General features: G+C 44.5%; 1 protein-coding gene across 1 annotated transcript in view; it reads left to right on the forward strand.

The window, feature by feature from the left end:
• LOC126177315 (probable G-protein coupled receptor AH9.1) overlaps positions 1-24,321 on the forward strand; it is a 91,290-nt gene that overhangs the window by 50,286 nt on the left and 16,683 nt on the right. Inside the window, exons 3-4 of the mRNA XM_049924450.1 lie at positions 9,023-9,291; positions 18,535-18,732. Coding sequence (XP_049780407.1) covers positions 9,023-9,291; positions 18,535-18,732 — 467 coding nt within the window. The remainder of the gene's footprint in view (positions 1-9,022; positions 9,292-18,534; positions 18,733-24,321) is intronic.

Below are 24,321 nucleotides of genomic sequence, written 5' to 3' on the forward strand. Positions count from 1 at the left end.
CAGGCGTGTATTAATCATATGAGTAAAAAGCAAATGGCGACAACGTAAGAAAAGAGTTTATCTGCGATGGAATACGCGAGATGCTTATCTTTACAACAGTGCAGCATGCATTTAGAAGAATTACGGAAAAGAACCGCCATGTAAACCAAAGATTGTGCGTTGGTATCAGCAATTTAAGGGGCACTTGTTCTGTAAACACAAAAGAACTGGTCGACAATGCACGCCAGACGTAACCTTGGAGAAGGCGAGGGAAAGTTTCGTACGCAGTTCAAAAACAAAAAAAATCAACCGTCCGCGTGAGCCACTTACTTCGAATACCGCAGCAAACCGTGTGGAAGATTTTGCGACGGCGATTATGTTTCAAACAGTACCGTCTGCGGCTCGTTCAAATGGCTCTGAGCACTATGGGACTTCACATCTGAGGTCATCAGACCCCTAGAACTTAGAACTACTTAAACCTAACTAACCTAAGGACATCACACACATCCATGCCCGAGGCAGGATTCTAACTCGCGACCATATCAGCAGCGCGGTTTCGGACTGAAGAGCCCAGAACCGCTCGGCCACAGCGGCCGGCTCTGCGGCTCGTGCAGCAATTAAAACCGGAAGATTATGGCCGGTGCTTTCAGTTTCGCGACACAATTCAGGAAGCAATTGAGGATGAACATTTCGGCTCGGAGGCGACAAAGCAACCTTCCGTTCACATCTGGAAAGGTTAATCGCCACTATATGAGAGTGTGGGCACTGAACACCATCATGAAATTGCGACGCATGAATGAGATTCGCCTAAGGTTGATGCTTTCTATGAGAATACTGTGATAGATACCCCTTACCTCTATGTGTGGCAGTTGTAGTTGTCTCCACAGCTGACTGCTGATTCCAATGATTTCATTTCCCAACAAGACGGGGCACTTTCTCTTTGGAACATCGATGTTCGTCGCTGTCTAAATGACGAAGTGCCATTCACTGGTTTGGGCGTAGTGGTGAAAGTGATGTGGCTTCGTTCCCTTGTCCCCCATGTGGTCTCACCTGACGCATTGTGACTTTTTCCTTTCGAGCTACATTAAGGACAAAGTTTACGTACACCAGTGCTAAGAACAGTGGTGCAACTTAGAGAACACATCAGTGATGCTGTGATGACCACTGATAGGATGTACCTACATGAGGTACGGGACGAACTTTACCGCTTGGACGCGTGTCCTGTGGCCGAGAGGCACTGGTAGCACAGCTGCGGAGCGCAAAATGCAAAGTTTAAGAGTTCACGGTTCAGCAATCATATTTGTAAATGTAATACTTAGGAAAATATACAGCTTTGAAACCGAATAGGATCCCTGTATTTAATTGTGGTTCAGTAGAACAGTGAGAGAACTACGAATTTCATAAGTACGACCAAAGTTATGGGACATGAAAAGTAATGTCTACAAATACCGTAATAAAAAGAAAAGGCAATTGGCAAATTGCTGCTCATGAACACAGAAACACAAGTGATGAGTCTTAAAAAAGTTATGAAGTCGTAATAAACTATTCAGAACACAATTATGGCGCACTGTTGCAGGTATTCTTTTATTACGATGGTAGCACTGAGAATGTCGTTTTTCAGGTTGTGGTCTTTGGAAAGGTCTGAACACTTTCAATTATTCATTGCACAAGAACCAAACATTGTACAGTTATCATACATATATCATTTTGAAGAGAAACCCTGAAAGTTTTTTTTCCGTGTATACCGCCACAGCGTAGTTTGGTAATTTGCTGATAATCAGCGCTAGTCGCAATTTTAGAGCAACATGTATATCCATACATTCTGTATGATAACTCTTATTGTACATATTTTCTAAACAACAGGAATTTGTTCGATGGTGTGATTTAATGCTATTTCCTGGAGTGTTCCTCGAAATTGTCAGATAATTTTATGTTCCACGGATCATTTGTATGACTAATTGTAGTAGTGTGGCACGAGTCTTTTTCTTAAAAAAAGTACAGATGTAAATTAGTAATTCCTAGCCATTATCTTTTATACAGAACATAACTGAAATTGCTCTGCGGAACAAGGGACTCAAGGCGAAACTTCAGTAAATAAAAAATATTTTTAATTGTAACCCATGCTCGTTACGCGACTACTTTTAAAAGTAATTTATTAGGCGTGACCCAGTGCATCACTTCTTTTACAATTCCACTCATTAATAACCAAATAAACCGGGCCGTTGTACTCGTTGGTGGGTTCTCGTCAGTGTGATGCAGTATGGCCTGGAATTCGGGTGTGCGGCGTCTCCTAAGAGCACCGCAGTCACGCCTACTAACAGTGAAAGTACCCCTCCCTCGAAGCCAGTGCGTAATTTCGGCGAAAATGATACGCGGTGCGGTCGGGCGTTATGGATAACGATCTTGATAAAGGCGACAAGCAGCTCTTCCATTACCGTAAGCTTCACCTTACAGAAGGATCATGTGGGTGTATTCTGGAAACGTATACTCAGCCATGTTGCTCTAACACTCACAGACACGCGAACGAGGCTCAAACCAGATCAGAGAAGTCAAATGACATCAGCCGATCAGACGGAAGCACCCCTCACCATGACTACCCTGCTGTATACTTACCCAGCAAACATGTTTTCAAACGGCTGTAACAGGACATGTGTTTCAATTAAAATATTGTCTGCTCAGTTCCCTCTACAATCCTAAAGTTTTTCCGGGGAATTTTAGGGCACCTGTATGAATATTTACTGTAATTTTTAACTAAAGCTAACAGTTACAGACGAAAATGTTCTCCTTCAAAAAATATAATTTGGCTCTGAAACCAGTGAATCATTTTATTTGGGTATCAGAGACTGTACTAACTGACTAGGTTGAAAAGCGTCACATCTCTTCCTCTTGACATATTAGATTAAAGTACTATAAAGTTACGGGCTTTTAATGAGTTTCAAAACAAGACGGTAATATTTATCTGAACAAGAAGAAAATTAGCTGCTAAACAACCATAATAAACTGAGCCATCGCATCGCCGATCCCGCATTATAGCACCGCTTCCGGAATTCAAGGCCATCCTGCTCCGCATTGAATTCGTCTCGATGATTAACGGCGAGGGTTGGTGCGCCGACCAGCCTGGATGTGGTTTTGAGGAGGTTTGGCAGTTGGTTTGGGGAAAGGTACCAAACTGCGAGGTCATCGGATTAGGGAAGGATGGGGACGGAAGTCGGACGTGCCATTTTCATAGGAACCATACCGGCATTCGCCTGAAGCGATTTAGGGGAATCACGAAAAACCTAAATCAGGATGGCCGGACGCGGGTTTGGGCCGTTATCCTCCCGAATATGAGTTTAGTGTGCTAACCACTGCGCCATCTCGCTCGGTTTTTGGGAAGTTTTCCACATCCGACTACAGTAGGTAAATACTGCGCTGGTATCGGACCTCAGATACGCGCTGCGTTAATATTTATAACGCGTCTTCACACTTGAATACGAGATTCACTCTACGCTCCAAACGTAGAATACACAGATTCCGTCCTGGGGGGAATAGTGTCATCAGGAAGGGTATCGGGGCACTATGACACTACCAAAACCCATATACCAATTCCAACCCTGTAGAAAAATGGAAAAGGCAAGAAGGAAGAATAAAAAGATATGAATAATAAACTAAATGAATTGTATTGAAAGAGATTAACCACTATTGCAAGAATGGATTACAGACGTTACTAGATCGCTTTTCTCGAGCTGCGGCGTTATCTGCTGGAGCCCTTCTAGTCGCGCTCAAGAACATCAATAAACATATTCGCCGGCCGCTGTGGTCTAGCGGTTCTAGGCGCTCAGTCCGGAACCGCGGGACTGCTACGGTCGCAGGTTCGAATCCTGCCTCGGGCATGGATGTGTGTGATGTCCTTAGGTTAGTTAGGTTTAATTAGTTCTAAGTTATAGGCGACTGATGACCTCAGAAGTTAAGTCGCATAGTGCTCAGAGCCATTTGAACCATTTTAATAAACATATTCACAGACTTATCCGTGCCTAACGGGCCCCACACACGAGCGACGGATTGCAGCGATTCGTCGCACGGGCGACCGATCGCTTCGCAGATCGCCCATTTGTTGGCAAATCGCAGTGGTCGATCGCTGATTGCTGGTCACATGGCAGTCCCAGGTAATCTGATGGATCGCTTGCGATTCGAGGAAGCAATATGGCTGTCCGACTGGTTACCAGCGGTGTGTGTGCGCCAATATGGCTGCGATACGTTCCTCTATTTTTTTAAGCCGTGGTTGTGCAGTTTTGTTTCGTTTCGCTTTGCCCACATTGAATAAGAACTCTAAATTTATAGTTATCCAAAGGACCAAGAACTACTCTGAGAAGTGAAGAGGAAGCCGGAGTTGACATTTAAAAGTAATTCAAGACACCCTCAGATTCTGCTGTGATTATTTTGAAGCTTATGCTATAGAAGTAGAATGACGATAAGTTCACAGTAATAGTCGCCATACAATTGGATTCATCTTTTGATTTTCAGTTGTTTATGAAATAATTATACGCATTATTAAAACTTAAATTTTAAAGAGAATGACATATGTACCTACTGTAATGTTAAGAGGGCATTTTTAGGTAAATGTTCAGAGCAAGTTTACTATACAGTTATAATAAAGTCACTTCTCATTTCATGGTAATCTAGCTCTCCTTTGTACAATTTATAACAAGAGTAACGGTAATCTGTAGCGCCGCAATTAAGAACATCTCTACAGACATATCGAGTAGACTGTAAATACATTCAGTTAAAATACAAAATTAGCGAATAAAAAGAACTGTAGACAAACGTTACGAAATGCATTGGCACACTGGAAAGATATGCACGACCCATTTGGTGTCAGTGGTAAATGTAATCTATCCTGTAAAGGAACGTACAGTTCTCAAGAAAGACTTCAAAATAAGTTTAATAAATTATAATTCTCGTTTATTTTAATTTATGTTTTCCGGGTAGCCTGTTCCTGAGGTTCTGGAAATAAACTGCAACTGCTGCTAAACACAGCAACTCATTTTCCATAGCATAAGTTCACGACACAGTGACGTTCATAATACTGCTTGAAATTGCTTCGAAAATCGCTCGTGTTCGGGTGCCGCGGCGAGCGACCAATTGCAGGTAGTATTATACCGCTGCGAACCGTCGTTTGTGGGCTGGGCCCTTAAAGGTTGCCACACAAGTAACCGCATGCTTGGCAGGAACGTTTGTGCAAGCATGCTTGAGCGAGCATGCACAAATTCCTGGCGCAGAGACAGCGTTCAAAAAAAAAAAATGGTTCAAATGGCTCTGAGCACTATGCGACTTAACCTCTGAGGTCGCCTAGAACTTAGAACTAATTAAACCTAACTAACCTAAGAGCATCACACACACCCATGCCCGAGGCAGGATTCGAACCTGCGATCGTGGCGGTCGCTCGGTTCCCGACTGTAGCGCCTAGAACCGCACGGCCACACCAGCCGGCACACAGGGTTCAAACATGCTTGTACAATCATTAGTTTGTTTATCAGAAAACGTCGAGGTCAGGCGACGATTCTCTGGCATTGAAAACCTTTTCGCTTGTCACGAATTAAAAAAAAAAAAAAAAAAAAAGGGGATATGTGGAGTGGTTAAAGAAATTAAGAACTTCCACATTAAATGAAAAATGTCCATATTAACTACTCGAGATAGACCCGCTATGGAAACTATCTGACATCACTCATGATTTTCTTCTCACTTTCTTCATGTAATATTGTGTTCTTCAACTTGACGTACAGTACAGTACAGCCTTTGTACAGAATTTAATTTGACAGAACCAAATGAAAATTAAATCAGGCCAGATCACTGACAAATGCTCGCACAAGTCTCACTATTCTTGGTATAAATGCTCAAACATACAAACGCTTGAAACCTTTCACAAGCATGCATAATCGAAATTCGATCAAGCTTCAAGCTGCTTGTACAGTCCTTATGCTTGCGGAAATTTATCCTACACACTCACAAACATGCTTGGTGAAGCATGCTTGTGCAAGAGTGCTTGTCAAGCATGCAGTTACACGTGTGGGGGCACCTTAAGAGCACTTCCACAGATTTTTTTGGCAGAAGGAAAAACAAAGGATGGGTCAGTTGCATTACTCGCAATTCGAAAACAACCTTCAACCATGAATACCTGTGTATTATTTAGTCCGACTTCTGTCAAACACTACGAAGCACAAAAATTGTGCCGCGTTTGTGATCCGCGTGTATTTCTCTATGAGAGCCGCTTGTACCTACAGACTGAACAAGGCAGAAACAGTATGTTCGTTCTCGTTACGACATAAAAAGTTTTGCTGGTTTACGACACATCCAAAATTTCCCTTAATTTATGTTCGGTACGTAGAGTTAACGGTATTTTATTTTATTTTTAACTGCGCTACGCAGCTCAAAGATATTGTCAGCATCACTTAATTCTATATCCAACTCACCTCAAATAAGTTTGCTGCTGTCTTCCTTCAGTCTTCTGGTTGACACGTCTACAGATTTACACAACTGCCATTTTTCAGTATGTTTACTCCTTCCCTAGTGACTAATACCAACTTCATGATCGATTACCGAAAACAGTATCGATCTCTACATGGCTTACGACTACGATTTTACGACAAATTTAATGATTGATTTTCGTACATAAACATTTTATAATCAATGCCTAAATATTTGAGAACAGTTACGACACAAGAAAAAAAAATAGAATTTCTTCTAACTCTCGCAGCCATAAGTTTGCACTTCACTGCTTCGAGCAGTTCTGTTGTTGTGCAGCAGAGGGTGCTGGCGTACCACATACATAAACACTCGTAACACTAGAATTTATGTACGTATACAAATAAAGTAAAATGAGTAAAATTATATTCATCGTCGAAAACACGCAAGTGCCATCTTTACCGTTCCAACATCAACCTTTAAATTTTAAAACTAAAGTAGAGAGAGAGAAGTGAAGGATGAAAACATAGATGATGATGTTTTTTAATTAGGGTTCTGAGCGGCGAGGCTATCAAGGCGGGCAAATAAAGAAAGCAGTGCCCTCGTAGCGACTTACATATTCAGATTTTGTTGATGCAGTTTACCGTCCCACCAGCTGTGTAGTTGCAGCCAGGCAGAAATTCTTTGTCACCCTAGTAAACAGACGAAAATAAGAATGAGAGGAGTACATATTAGTGAAAATCACGTTTTCTGACACTGAAACACTGGATATATTTCAAATAATTTGTCCTCAGTTTGCACTGCTTATGGTTCTATCCCCGAAAATTATCGGAAAAGCTGATGCTCAAGATACTATGGTATTTCTGGCGAGAATAACCAGTTAATGTCAGACACTCGTACAGTTATGATTGTGAATCAATTTCGATCATTACTGCAACGTTTGATCTGTAGTCTATCCACCCTTTTAGTGCATTTTATAAGCAAGATACAGGGAGTTGGTGAGCTCACTTACATATTTTCGTGACGCTAACAGAGTGAACACAATGGAGGGGGAGAGCAGACTCGCCTAGATCGTGTTTTGTATAACACCTACAGTCAGTTGGCACCAGAAATGTAGTGCCTAATAAATTAGTCTACGTTCGCATACAATTCGACTAGTGCCGAAATCAAATTCACATCGAAATCAATTACGACTCTTCTGACTCAACTTCCGGCACAATAAAATCGGGGTTAATTTTCATTTTAAAACAAAATATGCTATATTTTCAGTTTAATTCACTTTTTGTATTAAATTCGAGCGTAAAAATATTACCGTGCAGTATTATTACCGTTAATCACTTATTCACCTCTGTACGCAAAAAATGAAAAATGAAGAAAGGTTGAGAGCAGCGTAGCTTTGGAGAATTCTCAGCTGCCACACAAGTAACCGGTAATCGATCATGAAGTTAGTATTAGTCACTAGGGAAGGAGTAAACATAGTGAAAAATGGCAGTTGTGTAAATCAGTAGACGTGTCAACCAGAAGTCTGAAGGAAGACAAGGAAGCTTTTTTGTAAATACATGCGGTATGTCTTAAACTGAAGCCCTCCGCACACGGAGCAACACAAATGAAACTAATATATAAGAAACTGTCAGCCTCGATTGCGGTAATGAAACCAACATTTACCTAGGTTTCAGTCCAAATAATTGAGCCTTCTTCAGAAGATATACCTGAATCTATAATTTGTCTAAGAGGACATGGTCTAGAAATAAAACTAAAACAGCTTGAATAGGCGTAGTCATATTTTCAAGCTCGTTGTCCATCAATTCTACTAATAAATAAAAAATAAATCGAAAATTTACATTTTCGGCCAATTTGACGAGCGTCCCCCCTTGGCTATTGTTGTCCATCAGTTCTACCAATAAATAAAAAATAAATTGAAAGTTTACATTTTCGTCCAATTTCACGAGCGTCCCCCCTTGGCTCTTGTTGTCATTAGTTCTACTAATAAATCAAAAATAAATTGAAAATTTAAGTTTTTGGCCAGTTTCACGAGCATCCCCCCTTGGCTCTTGTTGTCCATTAGTTCTACTAATAAATAAAAAATAAATTGAAAATTTACATTTTCGGCCAGTTTCACGAGCGTCCCCCCTTGGCTCTTGTTGTCCATTAGTTCTACCAATAGCCGGCCGAAGTGGCCGAGCGGTTAAAGGCACTACAGTCTGGAACCGCACGACCGCTACGGTCGCAGGTTCGAATGCTGCCTCGGGCATGGATGTGTGTGATGCCCTTAGGTTAGTTAGGTTTAAGTAGTTCTAAGTTCTAGGGGACTTATGACCACAGCAGTTGAGTCCCATAGTGCTCAGAGCCATTTTTTTAGTTCTACCAATAAATAAAAAATAAATTGAAAATTTACATTTTCGGCCAGTTCCACGAGCGTCCCCCCTTGACACTTGTTGTGCATCAGTTCTACTAATAAATGAAAAAGAAATTGAAAATTTACATTTTCGCCCAATTACATGAGCTTCCCCCCTTGACCCTTGTTGTCCATCAGTTCTACTAATAAATTAAAAAATTGAAAATTTACATTTTCGGCCGGTTTGACGAGCGTGTCCCCCCGCAGGCGTGGGCGTGATGATGCTGCTGGCGCTGACGGTGGAGCGGTACGTGTCGGTGTGCCGGCCGGGCCGCGCGCGCGCGCTGTCCGGGCCGCCGCGGCTGCCCGTCGTGCTGATCCCGCTGCTCACGTTCGCCGCCTACATGCCCACCGCGTTCCGCTGGCGCCTCAGCGCCTGCAGCGACCCGTCCACCGGTGGGCTGCTCTACCGGCGCGTCGCCAACCACCTGCTCGAGGGCTCTCTGCTCTACGACGTCTACAAGGTCGCGTTAGAGGTAAACACCTGCCGCTTTTCCTCTCTTATTCCTCATTTACTCTGATGTGCCACAAACACTGTGACCACTAAACACCGTGAGACTGAATGTCGCTTAGTAACGGCTGCAGACACATGTCAGGATAAGATTAGTATTCAAGCTGATTCCGTGATAATCACTAGTGGCCATTAAAATTGCTACACCAAGAAGAAATGCAGATGATAAATGGATATTCATTGGACAAATATATTATACTAGAAATCACATGTGATTACATTTTCACGCAATTTGGGTGCTTAGATCCTGAGAAATCAGTACCCAGAACAACCACCTCTGGCCGTTATAGCGGCCTTGATACGCCTCGGCATTGAGTCAAACAGAGCTTGGATGGCGTGTACAGGTACAGCTCCAAATGCAGCTTCAACACGATACCACAGTTCATCAAGAGTAGTGACTGGCGTCTTGTGACGAGCCAGTTGCTCGGCCACCATTGACCAGACGTTTTCAATTGGTGTGAGATCTGGAGAATGTGCTGGCCAGTGCAGCAGTCGAACGTTTTCTGTATCCAGAAAGGCCCGTACAGGACCTGCAAAATGCGGTCGCGCATTATCCTGCTGAAATGTAGGGTTTCGCAGGCATCGAATGAAGGGTAGAGCCACGGGTCGTAACACATCTCAAATGTAACGTCCACTGTTCAAAGTGCCGTCAGTGCGAACGAGAGGTGACCGAGACGTGTAACCAGTGGCACCCCATACCATCACGCCGGGTGATACGCCAGTATGGCGATGACGAATACACGCTTCTAATGTGCATTCAGCGCGATGTCGCAAAACACGGATACGACCATCATGATGCTCTAAACAGAACCTGTATTCATCCGAAAAAATGACGGTTTGCCAGTCGTGCACCAGGTTCGTCGTTGAGTACACCACCGCAGGCGCTCCTGTCTGTGATGCAGCGTCAAGGGTAACCGCAACCATGGTCTCCGAGCTGACAGTCCACGCTGCTGCAAATGTCGTCGAACTGTTCGTGCAGGTGGTTGTTGTCTTGCAAACGTCCCCATCTGTTGACTCAGGGATCGAGACGTGGCTGCACGATCCGTTACAGCCATGCGGATAAGATGCCTCTCATCTCGAGATCTCGACCAACGCGAGCAGCAATGTCGCGATACGGTAAACCGCAATCGCGATAGGCTACAATCCGACCTTTATCAAAGTCGGAAATGTGATGGTACGCATTTCTCCTCCTTACACGAGGCATCACAACAACGTTTCATCAGGCAACGCCAGTCAACTGGTGTTTGTGTATGAGAAATCGATTGGAAACTTTCCTCGTGTTAGCACGTTGTAGGTGTCGCCACCGGCGCCAACCTTGTGTGAATGCTCTGAAAAGCTAATCATTTGCATATCACAGTGTCTTCCTCCTGTCCGATAAACTTCGCATCTGTAGCACGTCATCTTCGTGGTGTAGCAATTTTAATGGCAAGTACTGTATTACATCCATTCACGGATGATGGACAAGGGTAAATGAATAGCCATTTATTGAAACGGTAGACGTCATTTTTTTATCATTTTTCGCTTTTTGCCTGCTTATGAAACAGTAGATGTAGGCCTATAATTCTATGCTAAATGCACTGAAGAGCCAAAGTAACTGGTACACCTGCCTAATACCGTGTAGGGCCACTGCGAGCACGCGGAAGTGCCGCAGCACGACGTGGTATAGACTCGACTAATGTTTGAAGTAGTGCTGGAGGGAACTGCACCATGAATCCTGCAGGGCTGTCCATAAATCCGTAAGAGTACGAGCTGGTGGAGATCTCTTCTGAACAGCACTATACAAGGCATGCTCATTAATGTCCATGTCTGGGGAGTTTGGGCCCATCGAAAGAGTTTAAATTCAGAAGAGTGTTCTCGGAGACACTCTGTAGCAATTCTGTACTTGCGGCGTGTCGCATTGTCCTGCTGAAATTGCTCAAGTCCGTCGGATTGCACAATGGATATGAATGGATGCAGGTGATCAGACAGGATGCTTACATACGCTAACCTGTCAGAGTCGTATCTAAACGTATCAGGGGTCCCATATCACTCCAACCGCACACGCCCCACACCATTACTGAGCCTCCACCAGCTTGAACAGTCCCCTGCTGAAATGCAGGGTCCATGGAAATTTTTTTGGGAAATTTGTGGTAAGGTTTTATGAGACCAAACTGCTGAAGTCGTCGGTCCATAGGCTTACACACTAATTAATCTAACTTAAACTAACTTACGCTTAGGACAACACACACACCCATGCCCGAGGGAGGACTCGAAAACCTCCGACGTTGGGAGCCGCGCTAACCGTGACAAGCCGCCCTAGACCGCGCGGCTACTCCGCGCGGCACAGGGTCCATGGATTCATGAGGTTGTATCCATAACTGTACTCGTCCATCCGCACGATAAAATTTGAAACGAGACTTGTCCGACCAGGCAACATGTTTCCAATCATCAATAGTCCAATCTCGGTGTTGACGAGCCCAGGCGAGGCTTAAAGTTTTGCGTCGTGCAGTCACCAAGGGTACACGAGTGGGCCTTCGGCTCCGAAAGTCCATATCGATGATGTTTCGTTGAATAGTTCGCACACTGACATTTGTTGAAGGCCCAGCACTGAATTCTGCAGCAATTTCCGGAACTGTTGCACGTCCATCACGCTGAACGATTCTCTTCAGTCGTCGTTGGTCACGTTCTTGCAGGATGTCGGAGATGTTTTACCGGATTCCTGGTATTCACGGTACACTAGTGAAATGGTCGTACAGGAAAATCCCCACTTCATCGCTTCCTTGGAGATGCTGTGTCCCACCACTCATGCGCCGACTATAACACCTCGTTCAAACTCACTTCAATCTTGATAACGTGCCATTCTAGCAACAGTAGCCGATTTAACAACTGCGCCAGATAGTTCTAGTCGTACATAGGCGTTGCCGTCCAGAGCGCACTATCCTGCCTGTTTACATATCTCTGCATTTGAATACCCATGCCTATACCAGTTTCTCTGGCGCTTCAGTGTGTCTTAATTGCAAGTAATTTTAAAATGCTGTTGTTTCCTTCATATTTTGTTAAAAGGTCAAATATTCTAGACATCTGCCTTTTTATCAAAATATTTCATGTTACCTTGTTACTGAATTGACTATGTATTTTGACGCCTGTTAGTGAAGAGCACAATAATGCATTATAAAATCGGGATTACTGTGTATTAATTTTACTGTTTGAAAGGACATTTAGCACCATGGTTTCCTGAGATGAAGGTGTATATTTTCTTGGAAGGAAAAGTAAATCAAACCCTCAAATCAATACGAGAAATACATTGAGGTGATAAAAGTCATGGGATAGCGATATGCAAGTATACAGATGACGGTAGTATCGCTTACAGAAAGGATAAAAGGGCAGACCATTGGCGGAGCAGTCATTTGTACTCAGGTGATTCATGTGAAAATGTTTCCGACGTGATTATGGCCGCATGACAGGAATTAACAGACTTTGAACGCCGAATGATAGTTGGAGCTACACGCTTGGGACATTCCACTTCGGAAATCGATAGGGAGTTCAATATCCCGAGATGTCCAGCGTCAAGAGTGTGCCGAGAATACCAAATTTCAGGCGTTACCTCTTACCAAGGACAACACTGTGGCCGACGGCCTTCACTTAATAACCGAGAGCAGGGGCGTTTGGGTAGAATTGTCAGAGCTAACACACAAGCAACGCTGCGTGAAATAACTGCAGAAATCAACCTGGGACGTACGACGAACGTATGCGTTAGGACAGTGCGGCGAAATCTGGCGTTAAAGGGCTGTGCAGCAGACTTCCGACACGAGTGCCTTTGCTAACAGCAGGACGTCGCCTGCAGCGCTGCTACTGGGCTCGTGACCGTATCATTTGGACCCTAGAAATACCTAACCTGGTCAGATGAGTTCCGATTGTAGTTGGGAAGAGCTGATAGTACGTTTCGATTGTGTCTCAGACCCCACGAAGCCGCGGACCCAGGTCGTTAACAAGGTATTGTGTGACCCGGTGTTGGCCACATAATGATGTGGGCTGTGGTTACATGGAATGGACTGTCTTCTGGTCCAACTCTACCGATCATTGACTGGAATGGTTATGTTCAATTACTTGGAGACTATTTGCAGCCACCCATGGACTTCAATTATGGATGAGAATGCGCCTTATCCGTGGGCCGCAATAGTTCGCGATTGGTTTGAAGAACATTATGGTCAGTTCGATTGAATGATTAGGCCACACAGAGAGCCTGACATGAATACCACCGAAAATTTATGAGATATAATCGAGAGGTCAGTTCGTCCACGAAGTCCTGCACCACCAACACTCAGTTATGGATGGATATACAGACGTGTTTAAATTATTAGACATTTATTACACACTTACATCCACATACAGATTATATTTGTACATTCAATACTTTGTATGCATGCCTTTGTTCTTAATCAACATTTTTTCTTATTTGGTATGGTTTTATTAACTTTTCACATGACATTTTAATATCATTGTCATGGTACCAGATTTCCTCTAGTTTCTCCTTGAGATCCTGTTTGGTGGCTATTGTAAATTTCCTTATCCTCCGTTCCACAATAGCCCATAACATTTTTATTGGGTTCATATCAGGGCTTGTCCCTGACCAGGGCAACACTTTTCACTTGCTTCTCTTCCACATACTTGGAAATACTTTTGGCTTTGTGGCAAGGTGCCCCATCATGCATAAAAATGGCATCTTTATAAGGGGGAAAAGTTACTTTTCAAGGATTTCTTTACACTGTTCTTGCCTCATTGTCCCTTCAACAATGTGTAATCTGCCAAGACCTTTCACAGGCACCACACGCCAGACCAAAAAGGAAGTTGGATACTTCACACATTGCTGCACACACACACACACACAGCTTTGAACTGGCTCCAGGTCTGCGAGGAGGAACATACTGGCTGCTTTCTTCAATCACAGTGAATACAGATTCATCACTGAATCATACCTGAAGCACGTATACAAAGTTTCAAGTTAGAAAACTTGGGAATAGTACCATAGGAGGCCTCAACATTCCAAAATTCAAATGTGCATTTCTTCAGTATAAATAAAACATCACAATTTCAAGCCAAAACTCCTAACTTTAGACATCAGACCCACTTAATTTACCATATAATTGCACACACCATAACCCACTTCTCATTTGTCCACTCCTGAAATTGTTTAGCCCACTGCAATCTTTTGGGTTTTCATGGCAGGTGTGATTTTCTGTTTTTCCTTGGTCGGCACGCCTTTAAACCACATTCAAACAGCCTCCTCCTCACTGTCACAGGTGAAACTTCAACACCCAAATCTTTCAACTGATGGCTCATGTCAGTAGAAGTAAGTTTACTGTTCATTGTTGCTACGTTTGTAGGTCTTCTCATTGTTCTAGGACTGATTTTTCTTTTACGTCCACATTTTCCTTTCCTGTTTGGCTTGTATTCACCACATTTCTGCACTGAAAGTGCATGACTTATTCTGTAAAAAATACTGATGGGAAAGGGGGAGTAGGGGCATCGGAAATAGCCAACGCCCCTACGAATGGGAGTGGGGGATGGGAAGGAGGTGACAAGTAATCTGAAACAACAAACATTAGTGCTCTGTCTGCTGTATTTGGTGTTGCTAGGTTGACAACTGACATTTAGGGGTGGATGTATGATTCTGTGATTTCTGCTCTTATTTCACGCAGTGTTGCTTGCCCATTAGGACTCAAAACTCTACGCAAACACCCCTGCTCTCTGCTGTTAAGTGAAGGCCGTCAACCACTGTGTTGTCTGTGGTGAGAGGTAATGCCTGGCCGCACAGTCTGGACACTGGAGAACTCTGTATATTGAAATCCCTAACGATTTCGAAATTGAAAATCCCATTTGTGCAGCTCCAACTACCAGTCCGTTGTTAATTCCTGTCGTGCGGCCATATTCACGTTGTAAATCTTTTCGCATGAATCACCAGAGAACAAATGACAGCACCACCAATGCATGTCCTTTTAAATACACATCAAAAAAAGTTTTTAATCACCTCGGTTCCGAGAGTTCAGGAACCTGTACAGAATATTGAAATAGAGATCAACATAAACATCATTTCCGCCCTTTTTGTTGCTCATGAAAACCACACATTGCATGTTGCACCGCCATACAGCGAGACCTTCAGAGGTGGTGGCCCAGATTGCTCTCGCTTCCCGCGCCCGGGTTCCCGGGTTCGATTCCCGGCGGGGTCAGGGATTTTCTCTGCCTCGTGATGACTGGGTGTTGTTTGATGTCCTTAGGTTAGTTAGGTTTAAGTAGTTCTAAGTTCTAGGGGACTGATGACCATAGATGTTAAGTCCCATAGTGCTCAGAGCCATTTGAACCAACCAGATTGCTCTACAAACCGGTACCTGTAATAACCTGTAGCAGCACGTCCTCTGTCATTGATGCAGACCTGTATTCATCGTGTCATACTATCCACAAGTTCATCAATGCACTGTTGGTCCACATCGTCCCAATGATGAGTGTCGCATATGCGATTCGGCGTAGATCCTTCAGAGTGGTTGGTGGGTCGCGTCGTCCATAAACAGCCCTTTTTAGTTTATCCCAGGCTTGTTCGATAGGGTTCATATCTGGAGAACATGCTCGCCACTCTAGTCGAGCGATGTCGTTATCCTGAAGGAAGTCATTCACAAGATGTGCACGATGGGGGCGCGAATTGACGTCCATGAAGACGAATGCCTCGCCAATATGCTGCCAATATGGTTGCACTATCGGTCGGTGGATGGCATTCACGTATCGTACAGCCGTTACGGCGTCTTCCGTGACCACCAGCAGCGTACGTCGGCCCCTGATAATGCCACCCCAAAACACCACCTTGCTGCACTCGCTGGACAGTGTGTCTAAGGCCTTCAGCCTGAGCAGGTTGCCTCAAAACGCGTCTCCGACGATCGTCTGCTTGAAGGCATATGCGACTCTCACCGGTGAAGAGAACGTTATGCCAATCCTGAGCGGTCCATTTGGCATGTTGTTGGGTCCATCTGTACTGCGGTGCATGGTGTAGTGGTTGCAAAGATGGACCCCGCCATGGACGTCGGGAGTGAATTTGCGCATCATGCAGCCTATTGCTCACAGTTTGAGTCGTAACACGACGTCCTGTGGCTGCACGAAAAGCATTATTCAACATGGTGGCGTTGCTGTCAGGGTTCCTCCGAGCCATAATCCGTAGTTAGCGGTCATCCACTGCAGTAGTAGCCCTTGGGCGGCCTGAGCGAGCCATTTCATCGACAGTTCCTGTCTCTGTGTATCTCCTCCATGTCCGAACAACATCGTTTTGGTTCACTCTACATCTACATCTACATACATACTCCGCAATCCACCATACGGTGCGTGGCGGGGGGTACCTCGTACCACAACTAGCATCTTCTCTCCCTGTTCCACTCCCAAACAGAACGAGGAAAAAATGCCTCTGTACGAGCCCTAATCTCTCTTATTTTATCTTTGTGGTCTTTCCGCGAAATATAAGTTGGCGGCAGTAAAATTGTGCTGCAGTCAGCCTCAAATGGTGGTTCTCTAAATTTCCTCACTAGCGATTCATGAAAAGAACGCCTCCTTTCCTCCAGAGACTTCCACCCGAGTTCCTGAAGCATTTCCGTAACACTCGTGTGATGATCAAACCTACCAGTAACAAATCTAGCAGCCCGCCTCTGAATTGCTTCTATGTCCTCCCTCAATCCGACCTGATAGGGATCCCAAACGCTCGAGCAGTACTCAAGAATAGGTCGTATTAGTGTTTTATGATCGGTCTCCTTTACAGATGAACCACATCTTCCCAAAATTCTACCAATGAACCGTAGACGACCATCCGCCTTCCCCGCAACTGCCATTACATGCTTGTCCAACTTCATATCGACGTGACTGTGTCAAGCGCTACACTACTAATGGAGTATTCAAACATTACGGGATTCTTTCTCCTATTCATCTGCATTAATTTATATTTATCTATATTTAGAGTTAGCTGCCATTCTTTACACCAATCACAAATCCTGTCCAAGTCATCTTGTATCCTCCTACAGTCACTCAACGACGAAACCTTCCCATACACCACAGCATCATCAGGAAACAGCCACAATTGCTATCCACCCTATCCAAAAGATCGTTTATGTAGATGGAAAACAACAGCGGACCTACCACACTTCCCTGGGGCACTCCAGATGATACCCTCACCTCCGATGAACACTCACCATCGAGAACAACGTACTGGGTTCTATTACTTAAGAAGTCTTCGAGCCACTCACATGCTTGGGAACCAATCCCATATGCTCGTACGTTAGTTAGGAGTCTGCAGTGGGGCACCGAGTCAAACGCTTTCCGGAAGTCAAGGAATATGGCATCCGTCTGATGCCCTTCATCCATGGTTCACAAGATATCATGGGAAAAAAGGGCGAGTTGCGTTTCGCAGGAGCGATGCTTTCTAAAGCCGTGCTGATGCATGGACAGCAACTTCTCTGTCTCAAGGAAATTCATTATATTCGAACTGAGAATGTGTTCGAGAATCCTGCAACAAACCGATGTTGAGGACATTGGTCTGTAATTTTGAGGATGCGTCCTTCTACCCTTCTTATATACAGGCCTCACCTGCGCTTTTTTCCAGTCCCTCGGGACTTTACGTTGGGCAAGAGATTCGCGATAAATGCAAAGAAGACGCCTGGACACTTTTCTTGTTGAGAGCCCTTCCTGGCACAAAGTAATAATGCGGAAGCGTTCGAACCGTGCTACTGATCGTCTAGGCATGGTTGAACTACAGACAACACGAGCCGTGTACCTCCTTCCTGGTGGAATGACTGGAACTGATCGGCTGTTGGACCCCCTCTATCTAATAGGCGCTGCTCATGCACGGTTGTTTACATCCTTGGGCGGGTTTAGTGACATCTCTGAACAGTCAAAGAGGCTGTGTCTGTGATACAATGTCCACAGGAGTTCTGGAAACTGTGATGCAAAACTTTTTTTTGATGTATGTACTTTCTATACGCGATTTTACCGCCATCGGTATGTGTGCATATCGCTATCCCGTGACTTCTGTCGCCTCGGTGTAAACTAAAATAAACTAATTTTAAGACAGTTTATTGACAGAAGGAAAGGGTGGCGGGTCCAGAAGCCCCTCGTAATGCATGCACTGCCGCTGGCTGTAGTATTTATTGGCGGCCTGCTGCCTGCTCTGAGTGCCCTGGCTGACGGCGCGCCGGTGCGGCAGCTGGTGTTCAAGGTGTGCCCGACGCTGCTGCTGGCGGCGCTGAACCTGCGCATCATGCTGGTGTACCGGCGGTCGTGCGAGCGCCGGCGCCGCATGACGCTGTGCCGCAGCGCCTCCTCCGACCACGACGACACCCGCCACTTCGCCGAGGAGCGCCGGCTCGTCCTGCTGCTCGGCAGCACCTCCATCCTCTTCCTGGTGAGCGGCCGCTGCCCGAGCCGGACACTCGCCCAGTTCGGTGAACCGTACTCGTAGAGAAATACAGCACACTGTACCACGTAGGTTTCACCGAGTTGGTGACTCCGATAGTTGGCCTCTGTGGCCATCACATCAAAAACTCTCAGATGTTTATTGAGAAAATTAAACTGATCAGAGTTGATCCGAAAGATATTTGCCCCCCTTCTTGCAGCGGTGTACTGTAGGTCTCTAGAAGAGCGTAGCGTTCCAAAGGATTGGAAAAGGGTACAGGTCATCCCCGTTTTCAAGAAGGGACGTCGAACAGATGTGCAGAACTACAGACCTATATCTCTAACGTCGATCAGTTGTAGAATTTTGGAACACGTATTATGTTCGAGTATAATGACTTTTCTGGAGACTAGAAATATTGTAGGAATCAGCATGGGTTTCGAAAAAGACGATCGTGTGAAACCAAGCTCGCGCTATTCGTCCACGAAACTCAGATGGCCATAGACGCGGGTTCCCAAGTAGATGCCGTGTTTCTTGACTTCTGCAAGGCGTTCGATACAGTTCCCCACAGTCGTTTAATGGACAAAGTAAGAGGATATGGACTATCAGACCAATTGTGTGATTGGATTGAAGAGTTCCTAGATAACAGAGCGCAGCATGTCATTCTCAATGGAGAGAAGTCTTCCGAAGTACGACTGATTTCAGGTGTGCCACAGGGGAGTGTCGTAGGACCGTTGCTATTCACAATATACATAAATGAACTTGTGGATGACATCGGAAGTTCACTGAAGCTTTTTACGGATGATGCTGTGGTATATCGAGAGGTCGTAACAATGGAAAATTGTACTGAAATGCGGGAGGATCTGCAGCGAATTGACGCATGGTGCAGGGAATGGCAACTGAATCTCAATGTAGACAAGTGTAATGTGCTGCGAATACATAGAAATAAAGATCCCTTATCATTTAGCTACAATATAGCAGGTCAGCAACCGGAAGCAATTAATCCCATAAATTATCTGGGAGTACGCATTAGGAGTGATTTAAAATGGAATTATCATATAAAGTTGATCGCCGGTAAATCAGATGCCAGACTGAGATTCATTGGAAGAATCCTAAGGAAATGCAATCCGAAAACAAAGGAAGTAGGTTTCAGTACGCTTGTTCGCCCACTGCTTGAATACTGCTCAGCAGTGTGGGATCCGTACCAGATAGGGTTGATAGAAGAGATAGAGAAGATCCAACGGAGAGCAGCGCGTTTGGTTACAGGATCATTTAGTAATCGCGAAAGCGTTACGGATATGATAGATAAACTCCAGTGGAAGACTCTGCAGGAGAGACGCTCAGTAGCTCGGTACGGGCTTTTGTTGAAGTTTTGAGAACATACCTTCATCGAGGAGTCAAGCAGTATATTGCTCCCTCCTACGTATATCTCGTGAAGAGACCATGAGGATAAAATCAGAGAGATTAGACCCCACACAGAGGCATACCGACAATCCTTCTTTCCACGAACAAGGGAGAACCGATAGAGGTACTCAAGGTACCCTCCGCCACACACCGTCAGGTGGCTTGCGGAGTATGGATGTAGATGTAGATGTAGATATTTTAGTCAGCCTGGTGTAACGTATTACTATCTTTACGACGTTTCTCATCGAGCCATATACGTTATCTCGCATTTCCAGGTGCTTCTCTCACACAAATAATGATAATAATTCAGGGCCGTACCAGCCCAAACCCTTCCTAACCATTTAGAAAAAAAAAAACGGATCTGGAAAATTATTAATTTAATTACTTTAATCATTTAACTACAAGTATGCAATTTTTTTTTTTTTAAGTAGCTGCCCGGGGAGCTAGGTAATCTCGAAAGAGGAAGCGGCACTCTTTGGTGAACGCTTGGTGAGTACGTATCGTAGCTCTTAAGGGAGGTTTCAGATGATAGGAAGCAGGTTGAGTTTACTCCGATTTCCTATCCTGAATTAATCAAGTTGCTTCATGCACAACATGGAGTGCTATATTGGTACAACGAAAGTCGGATGGACGTCTCGACCACTCAGTGTATCGCAAACCAACGCACATTGATTTATATCGCCCAGAGTTTTCACCATCCAGTCCAGAAGAGAGCAGATTTAAATACACTGGTACACAGAGCAAAAACTGTGTCTGACGAGGACCACCTGGATTCCGAAATTAATCATGTGAAGTATGTGTTCCGAAAGAACGGCTATGGGTCTTGTGATATGAAGTCAGCGTTCGCTAAGAAAAGGAAACGTGAAAATATTGACCGTTCATATGACAAGCCACCGATAGCATTCCTTCCCTTCTGTGGCGCTACATGCAGTAAAATAGAGTCCTGGTACCAGATCTACTTTACGCCTCCTAAGAAGATAAAGCATATGCTGCGCCTTGTGAAGGACAGCCTCGGCCTCAGGATGCCTGGAATTTACAACATCCCATGCGCGTGTGGTAGCACTAACATCAGTCAGTCCATCCGCACCGTTTCCGACCCCTGTGCAGAACATCAACAACATACACTACTGCCATTAAAACTGCTACAACAAGAAGAAATGAAGATGATAAACGGGTATTCCTTGGACAAATATATTATACTAGAACTCACATGTGATTACATTTTCACGCAATTTGGATGCATAGATCCTGAGAAATCAGTACCCAGAACAACCACCTCTGGCAGTAATAACGGCCTTGATACGCCTGGGTATTGAGTCAAACAGAGCTTGGATGGGGTGCACAGGTACAGCTGCCCATGCAGCTTCAACACGATACCACAGTTCATCAAGAGTAGTGACTGGCGTATTGTGACGAGCCAGTTGCTCTGCCACCATTGACCAGACGTTTCCAATTGGTGAGAGATCTGGAGAATATGCTGGCCAGAGCAGCAGTCAACAATTTCTGTATCCAGAATGGCCCGTACAGGACCTGCAACATGCGGTCGTGCATTATCCTGCTGAAATGTAGGGTTTTGCAGGGCTCGAATGAAGGGTAGAGCCACGGGTCGTAACACATCTGAAATGTAACGTCCACTGTTCAAAGTGCCGTCAATGCGAACAAGAGGTGACCGAGACGTGTAACCAGTGGCACCCCATACCATCACGCCGGGTGGTACGCCAGTATGGCGATGACGAATACACGCTTCCAATGTGCGTTCACCGCGATGTCGCCAAACACGGATGCGACCATCATGATGCTGTATAGAGAAGCTGGATTCATCCGAAAAATTGACGTTTTGCCTTTCGTGCACCCAGGTTCGTCGTTGAGTACACCATCGCAGGCGCTCCTGTCGGTGATGCAGCGTCGAGGGTAACCGCAGCCATGGCCTCCGAGCTGATAGTCCATGCTGCCGCAAACGTCGTCGAACTGTTCGTGCAGATGGTTGTTGTCTTGCAAACGTCCCCATCTGTTGACTCAGGGATCGAGACGTGGCTGCACGATCCGTTACAGCCATGCGGATAAGATGCCTCTCATCTCGACTGCTATTGATACTAGGCCGTTGGGATCCAGCACGGCGTTCCGTATTACCCTCCTCAACCCACCGATTCCATATTCTGCTAACAGTCATTGGATCTCGACCAACTCGAGCAGCAATGTCGCGATACAATAAACCGCAATTGCGACAGGCTACAACCCGACCTCAATCAAAGTCGGAAACGTGATGGTACACATTTCTCCTCCTTACACGAGACATCACAACAACGTTTCACCAGGCAACGCCGGTCAACTGTTGTTTGTGTATGAGAAATCGGTTGGAAACTTCCCTCATGTCAGCACGTTGTAGGTGTCGTCACCGGCGCCAACCTTGTGTGAATGCTCTGAAAAGCTAATCAATTGCATATGACAGCATCTTCTTCCTGTCGGTTAAATTTCGCGTCTGTAGCACGTCATCTTCGTGGTGTAGCAATTTTCATGGCCAGTAGTGTATTAAAAATCGAAAATTGGGTAACACTGCAGTTGTTGAGAATAGCCTCAAACACAAACATAAAATACTGTTTCACGTAACAAAAGTTTTGTCCCAGCTACTAGATACTGGAAGACTGTAATTAAGGAGGCTGTAGAAATAAGAATGTGTGAGAAAACCTTCAACCGTGACAGCGAATATAATCTTAGCGGTGCATGGAAGCGGACTCTCCATCCAGAGGTGAACGTCTTCGACATCATGACGTAGTTACCGTCCTATCAGAAGCCGTCTTTGGGCTACATAAGACCATCACCGCAGCACTTGTGAGACAGTTGCTGCTGATGAAAACGATGGAAGTGATCGTCGAAAGCTCGAGTTTTTACTCTGAACTGACGCTGCAAGAAGTATGAGAATGTTTCATATAGCAGTGCTGTCGCGAAAGACTTCGCTCTCAAGTTATTGATCTACCTTACCATTGGCTGCTTCTTTATTAACACACTATTTTAGGATTCTGTCGCAATTTCAACTGTATATGAGGGTTAGTGAGGTGAATCGTAAATTCTGTTGTGTTTTGGCAAAGGGAGCGCATTTTAACATGGAAAGACAAGAAGTGTACGTATTTCTCTAAACTAGTCAATAATTACGTTTCTTGGAAGGAAAAAAAAGTGAGAAATGTGTGGTATTTCTGTTCAAATTTCGGCATAAACCTGTAATACACTGTGTTTTAATAATGAACGGCTGATACTGACACTAACCAAACGATTTTCTTTCTACAGCTCAATTACCTGAGCAATTTGAGAAAAGTTCGCACGAAATAGTGGGCCATCTTTTTTTTCTATCCATCTACAGGGTGAAAGACTGAACAATTCACCTCAAATATCTTTCAGTTCGTCAAAAACATTGATAATAGATTTTCACTTTGATGAGTGCTCGGTGGCATTTTGCACGTTGTCAAGAGTGCTGAATGCTTCCGGGCTACCAAACAGTTGTATTGTCTAGAGAATTATTATTTGGTTTCCAAAAAGGAATAATTCTGTTCGACAAAATAGATTAACTCCTTTTGTAAGTCTAGATCTACACGGATACTCTGCAAATCACTCTTAAGTGCCTGACAAAGGGTTCATCGAACAACCTTCACAGCAGTTCTTTACTATTTCACTCTCGAACAGCGCGCGGAAAAAACAAACACCTATATCTTCCGGTGCGAGCTCTCATTTCTCTTATTTTATTATGATGATCGATTCTCCCTATGTAGACCGGCATCAACAAAATATTTTCACATTTGGAGGAGAAAACTGATGATTGAAATTTTATGAGACGATTCCGACGCACCGAGAAACGTCTTTGTTTTAATGTAGAGACGGCTCTCCCATATTTCTCGATAATACAAAACGTACTGCCCTTTTTTGAACATTCTTGATGTACTCCGCTAATCCTATCTGGTATGGATCCCACACCGCGTACCAGTACTCCAAAAGAGGAAGGACAAGCGTAGTATAGGCAGTCATTTTAGTAGATCTGTTGCATTTTCTAAGTGTTCTGCCAATAAAACGCAGTCTTTGGTTCGCCTTCCTCGCAACAATTTCTATGTGTCCTTTCCAATTTAAGTTGTTCGTCATTGTAATTCTTAGATATTTAGTTGAGCTTACCTTTAGATTTGATTGATTTATCCTGTAACCGAAATTTAAGGG

The sequence above is a fragment of the Schistocerca cancellata genome, chromosome 1, assembly GCF_023864275.1.
Source record: "Schistocerca cancellata isolate TAMUIC-IGC-003103 chromosome 1, iqSchCanc2.1, whole genome shotgun sequence".
Classification (NCBI taxonomy): Eukaryota; Metazoa; Arthropoda; class Insecta; order Orthoptera; family Acrididae; genus Schistocerca; species Schistocerca cancellata.